The sequence below is a fragment of the Alternaria burnsii genome (genome assembly GCF_013036055.1).
Source record: "Alternaria burnsii strain CBS107.38 chromosome Unknown 693, whole genome shotgun sequence".
Taxonomy (NCBI): Eukaryota; Fungi; Ascomycota; class Dothideomycetes; order Pleosporales; family Pleosporaceae; genus Alternaria; species Alternaria burnsii.
In genome coordinates this window covers 304,372-319,470 of record NW_024066117.1, presented here as the reverse complement: position 1 = coordinate 319,470, position 15,099 = coordinate 304,372, and the positions used below count along the sequence as shown (strand labels likewise).

The 15,099-nt window shown below is 52.6% G+C and overlaps 6 protein-coding genes across 6 annotated transcripts; 3 read left to right on the top strand and 3 right to left on the bottom strand.

The window, feature by feature from the left end:
- Window positions 1–407: 407 nt before the first annotated feature.
- Window positions 408–2,913, top strand: GT037_007748 (telomerase reverse transcriptase; the record flags this gene model as incomplete). The annotated part of the gene is made up of 2 exons (XM_038932795.1): window positions 408–1,914; window positions 1,973–2,913. 2 exons carry the CDS (start codon window positions 408–410, stop codon window positions 2,911–2,913), a joined length of 2,448 nt encoding a protein of 815 aa, XP_038784296.1.
- Window positions 2,914–4,458: 1,545 nt separating this feature from the next.
- On the bottom strand, window positions 4,459–5,184 carry GT037_007747 (uncharacterized protein; the record flags this gene model as incomplete). The annotated part of the gene is made up of 1 exon (XM_038932794.1): window positions 4,459–5,184. One exon carries the CDS (start codon window positions 5,182–5,184, stop codon window positions 4,459–4,461), a length of 726 nt encoding a protein of 241 aa, XP_038784295.1.
- Window positions 5,185–5,477: 293 nt separating this feature from the next.
- Window positions 5,478–6,625, top strand: GT037_007746 (structural constituent of cytoskeleton; the record flags this gene model as incomplete). Its single annotated transcript, XM_038932793.1, has 2 exons — window positions 5,478–5,700; window positions 5,754–6,625. The coding sequence occupies 2 exons, from the start codon at window positions 5,478–5,480 to the stop codon at window positions 6,623–6,625; spliced, it is 1,095 nt and encodes a 364-aa protein (XP_038784294.1).
- A 271-nt stretch (window positions 6,626–6,896) lies between these two features.
- On the bottom strand, window positions 6,897–9,579 carry GT037_007745 (brassinin detoxification factor 1; the record flags this gene model as incomplete). Its single annotated transcript, XM_038932792.1, has 4 exons — window positions 6,897–8,291; window positions 8,341–8,904; window positions 8,954–9,351; window positions 9,513–9,579. 4 exons carry the CDS (start codon window positions 9,577–9,579, stop codon window positions 6,897–6,899), a joined length of 2,424 nt encoding a protein of 807 aa, XP_038784293.1.
- Window positions 9,580–10,597: 1,018 nt separating this feature from the next.
- On the top strand, window positions 10,598–11,308 carry GT037_007744 (fe-containing alcohol protein; the record flags this gene model as incomplete). Its single annotated transcript, XM_038932791.1, has 2 exons — window positions 10,598–10,789; window positions 10,844–11,308. The coding sequence occupies 2 exons, from the start codon at window positions 10,598–10,600 to the stop codon at window positions 11,306–11,308; spliced, it is 657 nt and encodes a 218-aa protein (XP_038784292.1).
- A 353-nt stretch (window positions 11,309–11,661) lies between these two features.
- Window positions 11,662–13,971, bottom strand: GT037_007743 (c6 finger domain-containing protein; the record flags this gene model as incomplete). The annotated part of the gene is made up of 1 exon (XM_038932790.1): window positions 11,662–13,971. The coding sequence occupies one exon, from the start codon at window positions 13,969–13,971 to the stop codon at window positions 11,662–11,664; it is 2,310 nt and encodes a 769-aa protein (XP_038784291.1).
- Between the last annotated feature and the right edge of the window lie 1,128 nt (window positions 13,972–15,099).

The window sequence follows — 15,099 nt, the reverse complement described above, 5'->3', positions numbered from 1 at the left end:
GTCAAGCGTAGATGCGACGGCTGGGACACCAACCCCCATCCCAATCAAGCCGGGGTCAACTATGCAGGCTTCCAACAGCTGGACAGCTTCGTAAAACGCGTTGCTAGGTGCATTGAACAAGGGCCGGCTGGGGAAGCATACTTGCCTCAGTCCTCCCCGTATTCGTTTTTGTGGTTTCAAGCAACATCTGGCATATGGCCAGAGACTCTCACCCTTTGTCCCCATGCCAGTTCCCGTTCCCATTCCCAACATAGACTCGTCCGCTGCTTGCAATTAAACTCGTCCAAGGCACTCTGCGCCGCTGACGGGTCCAGAGCACTGCGAGGCCCACCATTGGAGTCCATCCCTGTCCCCCGACATCAGGGGTTAGCGCAAGTTCCGCAAATTGCGTCGCCAAATCGACGAAGATGCCGGCGGTGCAACATCAACAGCGACTGCCTCCTGTCTACGAAGCTGGAGACGACGACTTTTCCGACGCCGACGTGCACTACATCTCGCAGGACAAGTCGCTGTATATCGTTTCCGCACAAAGCTATGTGCCTGCCTTGATCAAAGCCCCTTGCGAGCGCGACGATAGCTGCGCAACCCAACAGCGACTTCCTCACCGCATTGGCATACCACTACGCCTCTCCACCCAGCGAAGACCGCCTCGACCGCTCATGGCCACCCTCACCTACGCCCAAGATGCCCAGCAAACGTTTGGCGCTCCGCCAGGCAGCCCGCCGGACCTCACAAACTCAAAGTCGTCCAAGTCGTCCAGCATCCACTCGTCCACCCTCCTGGATTTCATGGGCACGACGGAGAACATGTCGCACTTTGAGGACATCAACCTGGACGAAGCATCAGGTGGGCCCTCCTCCTTCCCCATGCCTGCGAGCCCGTCTAATCGCATCCTCTTTGAAGCCCCGCGAGCCTCGCTTTCCAACAGGAGCCTCCCGCATTCCCACTCGGCCCACTCCTTCCGCGACCTGACTGGCGCAACCAAGCCAAAGTACCCGAGCTTGAAGGGCCCCGTCAACCATGCCGTGCGACAACAGGCCCAGCTCTCCGCCCCAGGCAAGCAACAAGCCAGGAGAGGCTTCACCTCGCCCTCTGTCCCATCCCTCTCGAGCCTGAGCCTCGCCGCCCCTCAACGCTCCTCCCGATCACCATCCCCATCCAACACGCACAAATCTGCTTCAGCCCCGCGCACCCTGTCTCGCAAAAGCTCGCGCAACGAGGTTTTGCCGTCGCCCGGTTTGGGCTCGAGGAGGGCGTCGTGGCAGGACTCAAAAAGAAAAACTGTAAAGGAAAGGGAGGCTGAGTGCGACGATGAAGACGATGAGCTTCCCGAGGATGCTGTCATTTGGAATATCCCCATCTCGCCACGTCCCACAATGGATCGGTCGCCCGAGTCCTGGGTTGGCGAGAGCCCGCCTTTGGCGTCACCCAACCCTGACGCCTTGGTGTCCTCGTCTTCAAGGTCGTCCAGGACTTCTCCTGCGCCTTCTGTATCGCGCGTTTCCCAGAGGACTCCTTCCCCAAACGTTTCCAGTAGAGGCGTATCTCCGCAGTCGGCGACACAGCAGAACACGTGGGTAGAGACGTACACAGCACTAGACACAGATGCCAAGTTTCTCACCGGAAAACTGGAAGAATTCCAATCTGAAAAGGAGCGAAAGCAAGAAATTTCGAGACAACAGCCCGGTCTTACACGATCAGCATCCTTAAGTCAGCCAGAACCCAAGAGCAAAAAGCCGGCACTCCCACCCGTCCGCAAGAGCGATCCTCTGATCGATCCTTTTCAGCCATCGGTTGAGAAGCAAAAGTATCTCTCGCGGACCCGACCTTCATGGCTTCCTCCCAAGAACCCCAAGGAAGAGAAGAAGCACCTCAAGGAGTACCAGCGCATGTTGGCTCGCATCGAAGAAGCTGGTAAGTCATTTATGCCTTGAGATTGAGACCCAGAGAATCACATGACTAACAGTCGCAGAACGTCTCGAGGCTCAACGCGCCCAAGAAGAGGCCATAGCTCGTGAAAAGGCCTCTCGCATCAAGGCAGAGTACTGGTCGAGTTTACTGTTACCAAATTGGGCCACTGAGATGACCAATCCAGAACTTCGCGCCTCACACAGGAAGATGTGGTGGAACGGAATCCCACCACGGTTGCGAGGCCAGGTTTGGCAGATGGCAATCGGAAATGATCTCGAGGTCACGGAAGCAACGTATAACATTGCCTTGGAGAAAGCACGCAAAGAAGTCAAGACGCATGGTCACGAAGCGCTCGGAGGCCGTTATGTCTACATTGTCGAAAGCACCCAGGCCGTATTCCCAGACCTCAAGATGTTCTCCGCACGGACATCACAGGAGGCAGAGGACGAGCAACCGCTACATCGAGACCTTGTCGATGTATGCCTAGCATACTCGATGTACCGCCCAGACATCCCGCACTCAAAGTTCGACATACATCACATCGCCGCATTGCTCCTGTTGAACCAAGGCGCGCCGCAAGCCTTCATCACTCTGTGCAACCTGCTCAACCGTCCTCTACCTCTGTCTTTCCTCATCCACGATCAAAACGCCATACATGCCGCATACTCCACAACCCTTCACGTTCTGTCGAAGAAAGCACCCAGTTTGGCACAACGATTAGAGACGCTGCGAGTCGAACCCAGAGATTACCTCTTCCACACACTCGGCTCCTTGTTCTGCGGTCGTCTGGGTGTCGAACATGCTGCGCGCATCATGGACATATACACGATCGAGGGCGACAAGAACCTTCCGCGGGCTGCAGTCGCCATACTCAGCATACTAGAAGGCAGCTGTATGGAAGGTGACGCGGCGCAAGTTGCGAAGATACTGCGGGAAAAGAAGATTGACCTTGATGTCGACGACTTCATGACCAAAGTTTTCGAGGCGGGCAAGAGCTCGTAGTGTAACATCGCTAGTGCTGGTTGCTATAGTGGTCACTAGTAGCAATCAGAAAGTATTAATATCGCATTGTACAGCTGAAGAAATAATGGTATAATCAACAGAAAGGAAAGAAGACGAAACAGAGAGACAGAGGACAGAAAAAGGTCGATGATATACGAAGACTCATGCAGCGCGATTTTGAGCTGAACACATCACTGGTTAATCCCTTTCTTTGCATACAATGGCGTTCTCGATTTCCTTGCGTTCTGCATACATGGAGTTTTGCTATCAGCATCAAAGGCATGTTCGCCATACAAACAATTTCCTAACTATCTTGTATATACAACGTAACTCTTAGATCTTGGAGGAAAGCGAAAGCCCAATGGTGAGTAGATGAGGTAGAGAATATATTACCATCAAGCAAAGCCCAGTTCCCATGTGTTTATTTTCATTTAAACACGCAACCGAATATGTAACTCGACTTACCCCTCACTGACATATTGGCCTAATGGTGGGGTGAGTCTGTCTTAGTGACAACGGCAACGGCAACGGGAGGCGTTATCGTTTGCCATGGCGCAGCTGAGGTGGAAAAGGGAGTACGGGAGCTAGTTTTTTTTGGCCTTCGTATACAACGGTGCGGCAGGGGCGCAGTCAATAGTATGCAGCCATTTCCGGAGACGTGCTAAAGGGTCTAGGTGTCCTTATCTTTCTCAGCTCAGCCCTTTGCTGTGTCTTGGGGGAGATAACAGGAACAACGTTGTTCGCGATTGGGACTAGCGTCGTATCCGCTTGATGTCACAGATCTGGATAGCAACCACGACCTCAACATCCACCTGCAAACCACAAGTCTTTTCGTGTATACACGTACCCCTTTCCATACCAGATGGTCGTGGGACACAACAATCGACTTCTTTCTCTGTCCAAAAATTGACGGTGTTCCATCTACGCTCGTTAGTCCAAGCTTGCGTCTCATAAACTAGGTACATGAGAAGCTTCGCTCACATTACATGTATACATGTAGGCAGTGAAGACCAGTCATGACTGCCGTGTATTCAAAAAGCCAGTAAGTATAGTTGAACACGTTCTCTAAACCCTTTCACTAGCAAAGATGATGCGACGTCCCTCATGGATTAATCTCCCACGAGTGCGCCTTCCAGATACTTCGCAGCAGATAACCCGAAAACGTGGTTTTGGTGTGCGAAAACTTACCTCCTGAGCTATTGCAGGGCATTTTTGATAGTCTTTTCAGGTTGACGATCAGTTCGCTGACTTGAAAGCAGGATCGTTGTTATGAGCTTTGTTGTCTCAAGCTGTTTTGCAGGATGTGGTGTCACCGCGTTACTTCGGCGTGTGATGATGTCTTCCTGCTAGATGGATTCAGTCCAGTCTAGACTGCCTTGAGTATCCTGCAACGATGTAAGCTAGGCCTATCAGGGTAGTGGTTGTACAGGTCATGGAGTACCTGAACTGCCGTCGATAGTCTCTGACATGGAACATGTAGTTTCACATTTGATAATACTCATTGTACAAGAATTGGTATTTAGTCGCTCACATTCTCATACCATATCAACCCCGCTTCTCCTTGTTTTCCGCCGCCCTTCTCTTGGCTCGTACCTCTGCCTTTCTTCTCTCTCCGCCATCGACCTTGTGTCCCCTCCTCACTTCCCAGATGCCCTCTTGCAGTCGTATCCGTGCTCGTAGACCTCCACTTCCCTTGACTGGCTCCACAAAGCTGCCCTTGATCGTCTTGGCGTCCTTTACAATAACGCCTTGTACCTTGGGTAATGTCTCAACGGGTTCGACTGGCGCTTCGGCGCCGACTGGTACATTGACAACTAGTTTCCTCGTCCCTGGGTCATGTGTGGCTGTTGCAGCCGCAGAGCGAGGACTTATGGTGTTGCCGAGTTGTGGATTTGGCGGTACTGGTGCTTCTACAATCTTGAGTTCTGCCACTCCATCTGTAACGTGCTTGCAGTCGCCTCCGATGCCATATTCACCATTCCTGTACTTCTCTCGCCACTGTAACAGGTAGCGTCTTGAGCGTGCTGGCTCCACACCAAGCTCCTTCAGTTGCGGTGATGTGAGTGTGAAGAGGGCTTCCCAGGACGGTATCTTGGTTGCGTGTGCGGACAGGCCGCGACCGATTGCGCTGAGAAAAGCGGTATGGTCGGGAATAAATGGTATTGGCTTGGGGACAGGGCGCATAGGGATTGAGTGCTGGAGATTCCGCACGCATGTCTTGGATGCTGACACTACGGAGGTCGCATTGAGGAGAGGGCGTCTGAGGATCATGATGGCGGCGGGTGCTGCTACATGTTCAGCATCAATACATACATCCAGGACTGGCATACAACATACTGTGTGCAGAATTGCGTGTCGCGCAGCAGAAACTCCCAATTCGCGTTGATGTCGAAGCTGCAGTCGCCGTGATTTTCGGGAAAGCCAAGACGGCGCTAAACACGCGCAGCACGGCGGCCAGCAGCCCCACGTCACCAAGTCTCCCAGAGCTCCACAAGCTCACAGCCCAAAACACCAACTGGCAGTAGTAGAGAGTCTCCTACAGCACGCCTACCATCGCCTCTACCATGTCCGGCCCCGAAGTCCACCACCTCTTCCACCATCCCATTGCGGACCATTCCTTCTCCGCCGACCGCCAGACGCTCGCTGTAGCCCGCGAGAACAACGTCGACCTCTTCCAGAAGACGGGCAGCGGATACAAGCTCAAGGATGAGCTGACAGGCCACGACAAGACAGTCACGGGTGTCGATATTGCCCCCAACTCTGGCAAGATTGTGACGTGCTCGCAGGGTAAGCTTGGAGCTATTGGCTGGCTTGCAACAGGCAACTAATCAATGGGACAGATCGCAATGCCTACGTTTGGGAGCCGTCACCGCAGGGATGGAAGCCTACATTGGTGCTTCTCCGCATCAACCGCGCTGCTACCTGTGTTCGCTGGGCTCCCTCCGAGACCAAGTTCGCAGTCGGCTCTGGTGCTCGCCTGATCCCCGTCTGCTACTTCGAAGAGGAGGACAACTGGTGGGTCTCCAAGCACATCAAGAAGCCCATCCGCTCCACCATCACCTGTGTATCCTGGCACCCCAACTCTGTCTTGCTCGCTGCAGGGTCGACCGATGGACATGCTCGTGTACTCTCTTCCTTTGTCAAGGGTGTCGACGAGCGTCCAGAGCCCTCAGCATGGGGGGAGCGTCTACCCTTCAATACCGTGTGCGGCGAGTACCTGAACAACACTGCAGGCTGGGTCCACAGCGTTGCCTTCTCTCCGTCGGGTAACGTCCTCGCTTTCGCATCCCACGACAGCACCCTCACCGTCGTCTACCCTAGCGGTCCCGAGGAGGCCCCCCGTGCCATCCTTAGTGTCAGCACTCAAGTGCTGCCCTTCATGTCCCTAGTCTGGACCTCTGAAGCTGAAATCATTGCTGCAGGATACAACTGCGAGGCCTATCGTCTGCAGGGCGACGAGTCTGGCTGGAAGCTTGCTGGAAGCCTCGAGGCCAAGAGCCGACCTGGTCTTTCTGACCAGCGCGAGGAAAGCGCATTGAACATGTTCAGGCAGATGGATCTCAAGGGCAAGTCGGGCACGGATGACACCAAGCTCAAGACTGTCCACCAGAATACCATCAACACTATCCGTAGCTTCGAGGAGAGTGGAAGCGGTGTCACCAAGATCAGTTCTACTGGCGTGGACGGAAGGGTTGTCATCTGGACTTTGTAGGCACAGCTTTATGGACTTGAGTCATTCTGTAAACAGAAAAAAAAAATCAATTCTCTCGCACACTGTCAGCGAGAGTGGAGTGGCATCTAGGTAGCCAGGATATCAAAAACACCTTGAATAACCATACCACCTGAACCCAACTGATCTCATGGACGCGCTCGTCCAGATGCTTCTAATATCTTACACTGCCCTACACTTTTCTCGCACACAGCTAGTCTTTCATAGCAAACGTACGTGCATCCCAGTAAACGCCAGCCCTTGTGTAATTCGCTTAACCAAAGCCAGGGAAACCTTGCGCATTGAAGTCAAGCGGTACAGTGGGAGCTGGAGCACCGCCAACAGTACCCATCCCTTGCGTCGTTTGCGCATCGTTCAAAAACCAAGACCAATCCTGATCGATATCCATGGGCATGTGTTGCCATGAGAAGTTGTTCGTTGGGAGAGGGAAATTGTTCATGCTATCGTCGTTGATCTGTGAGTTGAACGTGCCTGATGCAGCAGCGCCTGTTGCCGACGTGTCGTCTGCGTTGATGTTGTTCCAATTGTAGAAGCCGTCATATGAGACAAAGGGTGACGCATCGGTGAGATTGAAAGCCGAGGTACCGGTGCCAGCGGAGATGGACGTCTTCGGCGTGACATTAAGGGACTGTGTAGGTTGCGAGAAGATGTCTGACGCAGAAGACTGTGACGGCTTCTCAGACGTAGGTGTGTAGAGTTGTGCTGATGTAGCTGGAGACCTGGAGCTCACCATGCTGGGGGAGCAAGCCGGTGGCATCGGGCCTTTCTTGACCAACTGGCCCCCTCTCTTGATAGAGATGGTACCAAAATATGGAATGACAAAGTCGGATTGGTCGCCGCATCCTTCATGGTCGAGGCTCGTGCCTTTGAATTTGCCCAACATCTTCTCGAGGACCTGTGCGGATTGCGCGGCTACTTTGCCTCCCTTTTCGCTCGACGCGCGATGGAAGATGTCGATGCTGACCTCAATGAGGCGTACGTCTTCTTCGATATCCTTGGGCGTGGGGCCGCTACTCGAAGACTGTGAGACCATGCCGAAGTTGAGAAGACCGATTATGACAAGAACTGCGGCCGTGAAACCGATAAAGTCGATGGCCTTGCACTCGTAAAGTGGCTGGATGTGTCCGGTTCGTAGAGACTGATATAACCGTAGGACTTCTCGCGAGCCGTTCAAGCATGCAGTTTTTGAGTATGAGAAGCGCGAGTTTGACGCCGCCTTGAGCATGAAGGGCAAGTGCAGGTATACACGGATCTGATGGAAGATCATCTGACCCATGATTCGTTCTCGCAATTCCGCCGCATTCGATTCCGCGTCAGCAAGTAACTCCGTGTAGTCAAGCCATGCTGGATCGAACCTCTTCCACAAGTCCTCGAGCTCTTGGTCCAGCTGTAGCGCCCAGGCAAAAGACTGCTCAGCAACTCCCTGGTTTCGATCGATGACCCTGCCTGCGAGCTGCGAGAGCTTTGTGATGCCAATCAATGGATGAATGTAAGGGCCTTCGCTAATCTCAGGCATAGTCAAGTCGCAGTGTGCATCGCTAATCCCGTACGGCAGACCCAGCAAGAGGGACAAGAAACGGTCACCATGGTACATAGCCCACCAGATGCTCTCGTGTGGAGCGGAGGATGTGCGCTTGCGATGCAGTCCCTTTTTCGTATAAGTCAATGTTGGACAATCTAGGATTGCATGAACTTACCATGAGCTGGGCATACATTAAGCCTTTCCGGTATGCGATCCAAGCTCTTCGTGGTTGACCTACATCCGCGTACCACTTGGATTTCAGGATCAGACATTCTAGACCCTCTAGGCTTGCGGCATACTCGTCGTCAGACAGGAACCATCGATCCACAGCCTCGATGTAGCGTTCGACATCGTCATCGTTCTCCGATGAGCATATACCAACCGACAAAACAACAGTAGCAATAGCTCCGATGTTTCCAGTTGTCAGAGCCTGAGCAGCAAACTGAGGGAGTGTTTGCTCAGGACCAGATGTGCCGCTGCATTTCCTCCGCCATGTCTGCCACCAGTCACTATTGGAATTCAAAAGTTTGGTGAGTTGATCGTAAGGCGGTAGCATGGCAATGAGTGCTTGCTTGGACTTCTCTCGTTTGGCAGAATGCGCGATAGTGTTTCCAGCCGCGATGTCGTCATCGTGTCTGTTTTCCACAGTGTACCGGTCGTCAGCCGCTTGGCCGGGCCTTGGTGTTGAGCTCTGTGCAGGGCCATTGCGGGCTTTCGCTTGAGCCTCAGCATCGTTCAGCTGTAGATAATAAGCTTCCAGATCGGGTTCAAAGAGTGGGGATACATACTGCATCTTCGAATACAGAGAGGATCGGTATGTGATGACCTCGGTCCGAAGCGGCACGCTGATTATCCGGCAATCGGAATACGTTGGATGAAGCTTCTGAAGAAAGTGGAGTCGGCGGAAATGTATCCTTGTGGTAGATAGTGGGTGCTTTTGGTGATGAAGTGTCCGCTACGCTCTGACTTTGACTGCGGCTTTCTGACTTTACAGTTTTATCTTCAAGCAACGTATCAACCAAGGCCTCCAGTCGCGATACTCGCTCACGAAGATTCTTCCTATGATCGACAATGATTTCTGGGTTGGCATGTTCTTGGTCGATGCACCTGCTGCCGCGCGCGAAGCATTCTGAGCAAACATCCGGGTTGTCGGGTTGGAAGATGCATCGGATCTTGCGGCGACGACCTGTATTACATCAGAAAGGCTCACATTATGCTGATGATGAGACGTAGAGTGGAGATTGAGGTTGGCGTAATGATGCACAAGCGAGATGAGAGTAACAGTGATGGATAGCAGTATGGTGAACAGTAATCATTCAACGCGAGGCAATAACTGGATCCACATACATTCGAAGCAGCTATGCGTACCCTTACGCATCTTTTTGCGTGTCGGCAACGTCTCCTCCTTTGGCATCTCGATTCGTTGTGTTCCAACCACCCAGATCGTGCGAACCTAGCTCTTACGACAAATTCGTCCGGACTCGGCTCTGCACGAGCAAACCGGATCACGGAAGTTTGATGTTATATAATCGCGTCCGCAACTCGATTCCTCCTGCGGAATAAACGGATCAGGCCGACGAGAAAGATAAAAGATGTCAATAGTAGCAAGAGGACAGACGTCAGCTTCTGGTGGTGATAGGGTTTCAAAGCAGAACGAGGAGGTCCGGAGGTGATTTCGTCCGTTAGGGCCGTGTATTAGGTCAGCGAAGGAAGCTGAATAATGCCGCGCAACGGCCGTCAAAGCACTACTGCTGACTACAGAATCTTATAGAAAGCCAGGCTTTCCAGGCAGCAGTTTATCCTGTGTTTTGGAGCGGACTTTCGGGGACTCGGTCGAGTCGGGGCTCCTCTTAATCCCGTTCCCCATTCGGCCAAATATGCGAGAAACGAGTGCGAATGGATTCCGGAATACATTGGAGGCTAGCCCGAGGCTGTGCTAATGCTTGTGTTGATCTCGAAACATGGAGTTTGCGGATAATACCGATATGACACGACTTGGCGGTGCCCATAGATTGCACACCTGCCTGGTGCCCCGTATACGCGTATTCTACCCCGCGGGAGGCCCCGCGACCCTCGTTCCCTCGTTCATGATGGGGACTTTTGTTCGGGAGGAAATGGGCCCGCTATCAGCATCGTAGTCTGGACCCATTATGACATCGTTTTCAGGGTGCTTGCGTGGAACACGGGTCGACGCGAGCTAGCAGCCCTATGAACGGATAGTGGGCACGCATCGTCATTCCGAGCTCAGCCGCATCATACCTAAGAATACCACAATCTTGATGTTCATCTCTCCAAACCCAGAGCCCTAACCAGAAAAGACCTACCAACCTTTCTGTACAGGTTCTCGGTATTATGGTCTGATCGACAATCTTGAATGGTTATTCCTGGAGTCTAGATGCGCTTGCTGCAGTCCACAAGTTCATTTGAGCAACATGTCTGCAGCACATAACCATCGTCATGTGCAGTACCTTCCCCCGAGCCCACCACCGTCGCCTCCATCTACACGGCAGAGAAAAAAGAAGAAGCCCGATCCTTTTGAACAACTCGCAACTACACCAATACCCTCGCTGCCCTCTTCTCCAGCAAATGAGCTTAACGACGACCAAGAACCCCTTCTAAAACGAGTAAGCCATATCGAGATGTCAACACAGTGTGAGCGACCCTAACACCTCTTCAAGATTATACTTACGCCCGTCTTGTTCACGTCCTTCCTCCTCTCTCTCTTCCTCGTCAACTACCGCAATCGCGCCCGCCGAACAGAAGCACACTCACTCAGCTTCTCCCTCGTCGCGTACCTCGCTCCATCCAGCTGGCTCGATCCAGAGCCCTACCAAGATCCTGATGATTCGAAATGGGGTAGAAAAGGGACCAATGGACATGTTGAGCCCCATGACGCTATAGGTCCCCGGTCAGACGAACAAGACGATGAGAAACCGAAGAAAAGGAAGAAGAGAAAGTCGTGGCACCTGCATAGAAAGATCAGGAAAGTGGCCAAGTTGGAGATAGGTGATGCGCTCGAGATGCGAGGGCGCATGATTGTTGTCATGCTTGTAGTATTGGGATTAGCTTGTGCAATACTGTGGATGGGTGTTAGGTGGGTTATCGTCTTAGCATCACAGCGGATGTATGGTGTAAAAGCCTGATCACTGGAGCGAGACAACTGCCTTCCTGTCCATGATACGTACAATGCATGGAACGCAATGAAGTATTGATCGATTCCTTGAATAGTCTGAGAATGGGAACGCTGTGCCAGAGCTACCAAAGGAAGGGGGGGAAAAACGCGAACTGGAGTCGTCGAGAAGCCGTTCCATCATGAGAATATGTTCATAGGTGCATCAGTCATACCAACATCCCAAACAAGTAATCCAAGAACAAACACAGTCGATCTATAAAGCTGGGTATCGCACCTTTTCAACGCCAGTAACCATCTGATCATAACTTTGAAGAAACGTAGAGAACTCATTGGAAGACAGCATAAAAAAAGGAAGTGTGCTCGTCAAGGCCTCATGGTAAAGAGGCGCGCGACGAGTCGGTCGAAGAAGTACCCCATATCCTCATCTTGCCTCTTCTCTTTGGCTTTCTTTGCCAGGTAGTTCGATGTTTCCGCCTTTTTAATTGCCTCCCGCAAATTTTGGATGAATGCATCTTCGGGTGTACCTGTCTGGTGAGACTGCATTGACTCGCCCTCCCAGTCTGGTCTGAGTCGAGCGTGGCAACCAGAGAAGCAGGCGCGATAAAATTCGAGTAGTGATTTCACACCATGATCGTCGATTTCTACGTCTTCTTCAGTAGAAGGTGAGCGTGTGGCGTCGTAGCGGTTATGATATGGCAGTTTCGCAGCGTGGTAGTGAATAGACTCTACCGTCATCAGGACAGTGGCAAGAACAGCCAGAGTGATGGGCCACTCGTCACAGTCCTTGTTCAAAAGAAGTTGCTCCAATGATTTGAGCACATCCTTCATCAAGCTAAGGGCAAGGCCGGGCATGATCGCACCAAATTGCGAACGAATAAAGCAAGGTGTAGGAGTGAGGTCCTGGGGTATATCCATCGTACTGCGGATGAGCTGCTCCAACATGGAGCTCTCCGGGCGTGATGGAAGCGTTATATCACCGCCAATGTGCACTAGCACAAGAAGCTTGAGTGCCTGGTGTAGTATGCGGTGATGAGGGGAGCTTGCTGGAATAGATCGCGAAAAGACGTAGATATCGCGTAGGATTCTCAGCGGTGAGCAGTATAGCGGGAACGCACGGAAGTGATGCGCTACTAGTAGCGACAAGTGAGAGTCTAATGTATGCAGCAAATGGTATTGTGCATCGGCTGTTAGCACAGCCGGGAGAACGGCGTGCTTGTGCGAAGGACCGGTGTAGGGCTGTGGTGGCCAGGAGTAAATAACATGCTCGTGCACGAGGGGATTGTCGTCGTTGAGTTGTACGGCATGTACCGAGACAGGAAACGTTGGTCCGAAGCCAAAGTTTAGAGGAAGCGTGTAGGTAGCCTCTTTAGAGATTTCAAAATTACCAGCCGGAACGAAGGATTCCAAGGGCCGAGTGGTTGGATGCCAACCTAGGCGGTCAGAGAGGAATGCCGCAGAAAGGTCAACAAGAGTATGGTCTCGACAAGGATGGTTGACTAAATCCCCTTTGTAGTGTTCGAGACAAGCTCTGCACGGAGTACCAGGGTCACACTTTTCCTTCCGTCGTTGGCAATTCGAGCAAGCGCCAACGATTCGCATCAACGCAGCATGGCGGCGCTGCTCAGCAGTCAGGGCTCTCTTCCGCCCTTTGGGAGCCCGACCTGGCATACCCTCTGTGCTCGTGGGTGCTAATCGGTGCGTCAAAGGGTTCGGGTGGTAAGACACCCAGCCATAGGAGTCAGGCGAGGGGGACGGAGTGGAGGCTTTGCGGCGAGAAAGCGATGCGCTTCTAGACAAAGCAACACCGCGAGGGTAACGTGAAGTTACTGGTGATACTGAGAGTATAGGAGGAGGTCTTCGTACTGATGCAGAGGCTGATGTTCGGTTATTGTAGTAGGTAGGTCCAGGTGTAGCATCAGGAATGGTGATGGCTCTGCTGCGATTGTGTAGCTCATATTCGCCATCTGATCGTCGATAAGACGGCAGTGCCGAATTGTAGTTCTGCGAAAAAGAGTTTGGAATGGCAATCGGCTCGACTTCTGCTCTGCCCCCATCATCTTCTGCGATCGGTTCGATGATCCGTGGCTGATCTGCCCATGTACCAAGATTTGAGAACAATCGGGAGGCTCTCACATCCAGACCACTGAAGGAATGGGAAGAGTCCGTAACATAGGGGTTGAAGACGGTTTCAGTTGTGCTCTCGAGAGAACCAGGGGTGAAGGTTTCCGGGATACGATCGTAGCGTGTATCCAAGATAGGCGAGTCGTTGATAGCACCTAACGGTGATAGAAGGCTGCTGTCGCACGCACCAAACGATCCAAAGTACTGACTATCTGCTTGGACAGCTAGCGGAGAAGTTGATATGGTGTCAAAGGACAGTGAAGTGCCATTTGCATGTTCGAACGATAACTGTCCATCTAGGACTGATGGCGGGCCGGAAACCGTATACTCGAGTGACGGAGGTTCGTCAACGACCGAAGGAGGTGCTGATACTAAATATGTAGGCTCGGACGTGTAGCTTTCCGATAGCTGGTGGCCCGCAACGTAGCTGCCTTCTTGAGCCCTTGTATAACTGGTTTCTCCTTGGAAAAGAGGGTCATACAGTTCATCGTCCCAATCAACAAGCTCCTGCCAGCTTTCGTTCAGGGAGCTGATATATGGAAATCGAGACATTCTTCGGGTAGATCAACGGTGTTGTGTGTCAGGCTGAAGGGCAAGGAACAACCAAGAGTGGATGAAGGCCGTAAGGTTCACCCCTTCGCTGAGGGTCTCATGCGATGAACGATGACGGCGTGTAGAGTACGGGAGCTGGAATGTTGCGCCGGAAGACGATAGCTGTCTGCGTAACACCAATTGATTTATCCAGGCTGCAAGGTGGCCAAAGTTATATTCCACGCGCAAGTTGGGGCAATGTCAGGGTGCGGCTGACTTGACTGCCTTGCATCAGAGGCCGCCAGGGCAATTGACGAGTAGTCGTCGATGGCCTTATCACGTTGTAGCTGCTTATTAGTCAATGACTAGGACTTGCATTTAAATGGCCGCGGGCCGTTGGTGCTGGAAGCTTTGTGTCGAAGGTATGATGTCTTGGGGCTGGTCGGCAGTGCCATCTGACCATGCGCGAGTCTGCAGCGCGGCGGCCGGTCAACTCAATCTGTGGTAGCTCTGTCACCGTGCTTTGCCGGGTAGTTCTCCCCGCTGTATACTAACAAGTTAACATCGAATCAGCATAGGAGACGTGAGCGACGTGCAACTTAGTGCCAGTCGGCCGGTTCGACACATCTGCGCGATTTTGGTACACCATGTCTAAGAAGGCAGGCTTCTGGAAAGACTTCGCCTCATTGTGGCTGTGAGCGTTGCGGCCAGTCGAATAATCTCCGGCCGTGTACATGTTCCTCCACAATGGGTAATCGAGTAACCCACTTCCGTTGCGCAGTTCGACATCTTTTAGACGTCGCTATGTGAGCTGTAGAAAGGACGGCTGCCTGTACTGGGTATGCGGAGGCATTTCGGTATGGTAAAGCCTATGTTTGCCGAGCTGGACCAACATCTTGACCCTTTCGGATGCAGTGTTTTGCTTTCTTTCGCGCGCGATAGCAGGACTGCTACGCGGAATCCCTGACCTCGGCTATGAGGGAGCTTGTCCTTGAGGCCCTCCCCCAGATTACCGTGAACACGTAGATGGGGTGATCAGGTCAAGCGAACCTCTAGCCGTGTTGAGTAAATGACACCCCTTCAGACCGACGCCCTACACATCGCCAAGCAAGAAGCAGCCTGACAAAGTGCCTTTAGCCGGCAGAGCAG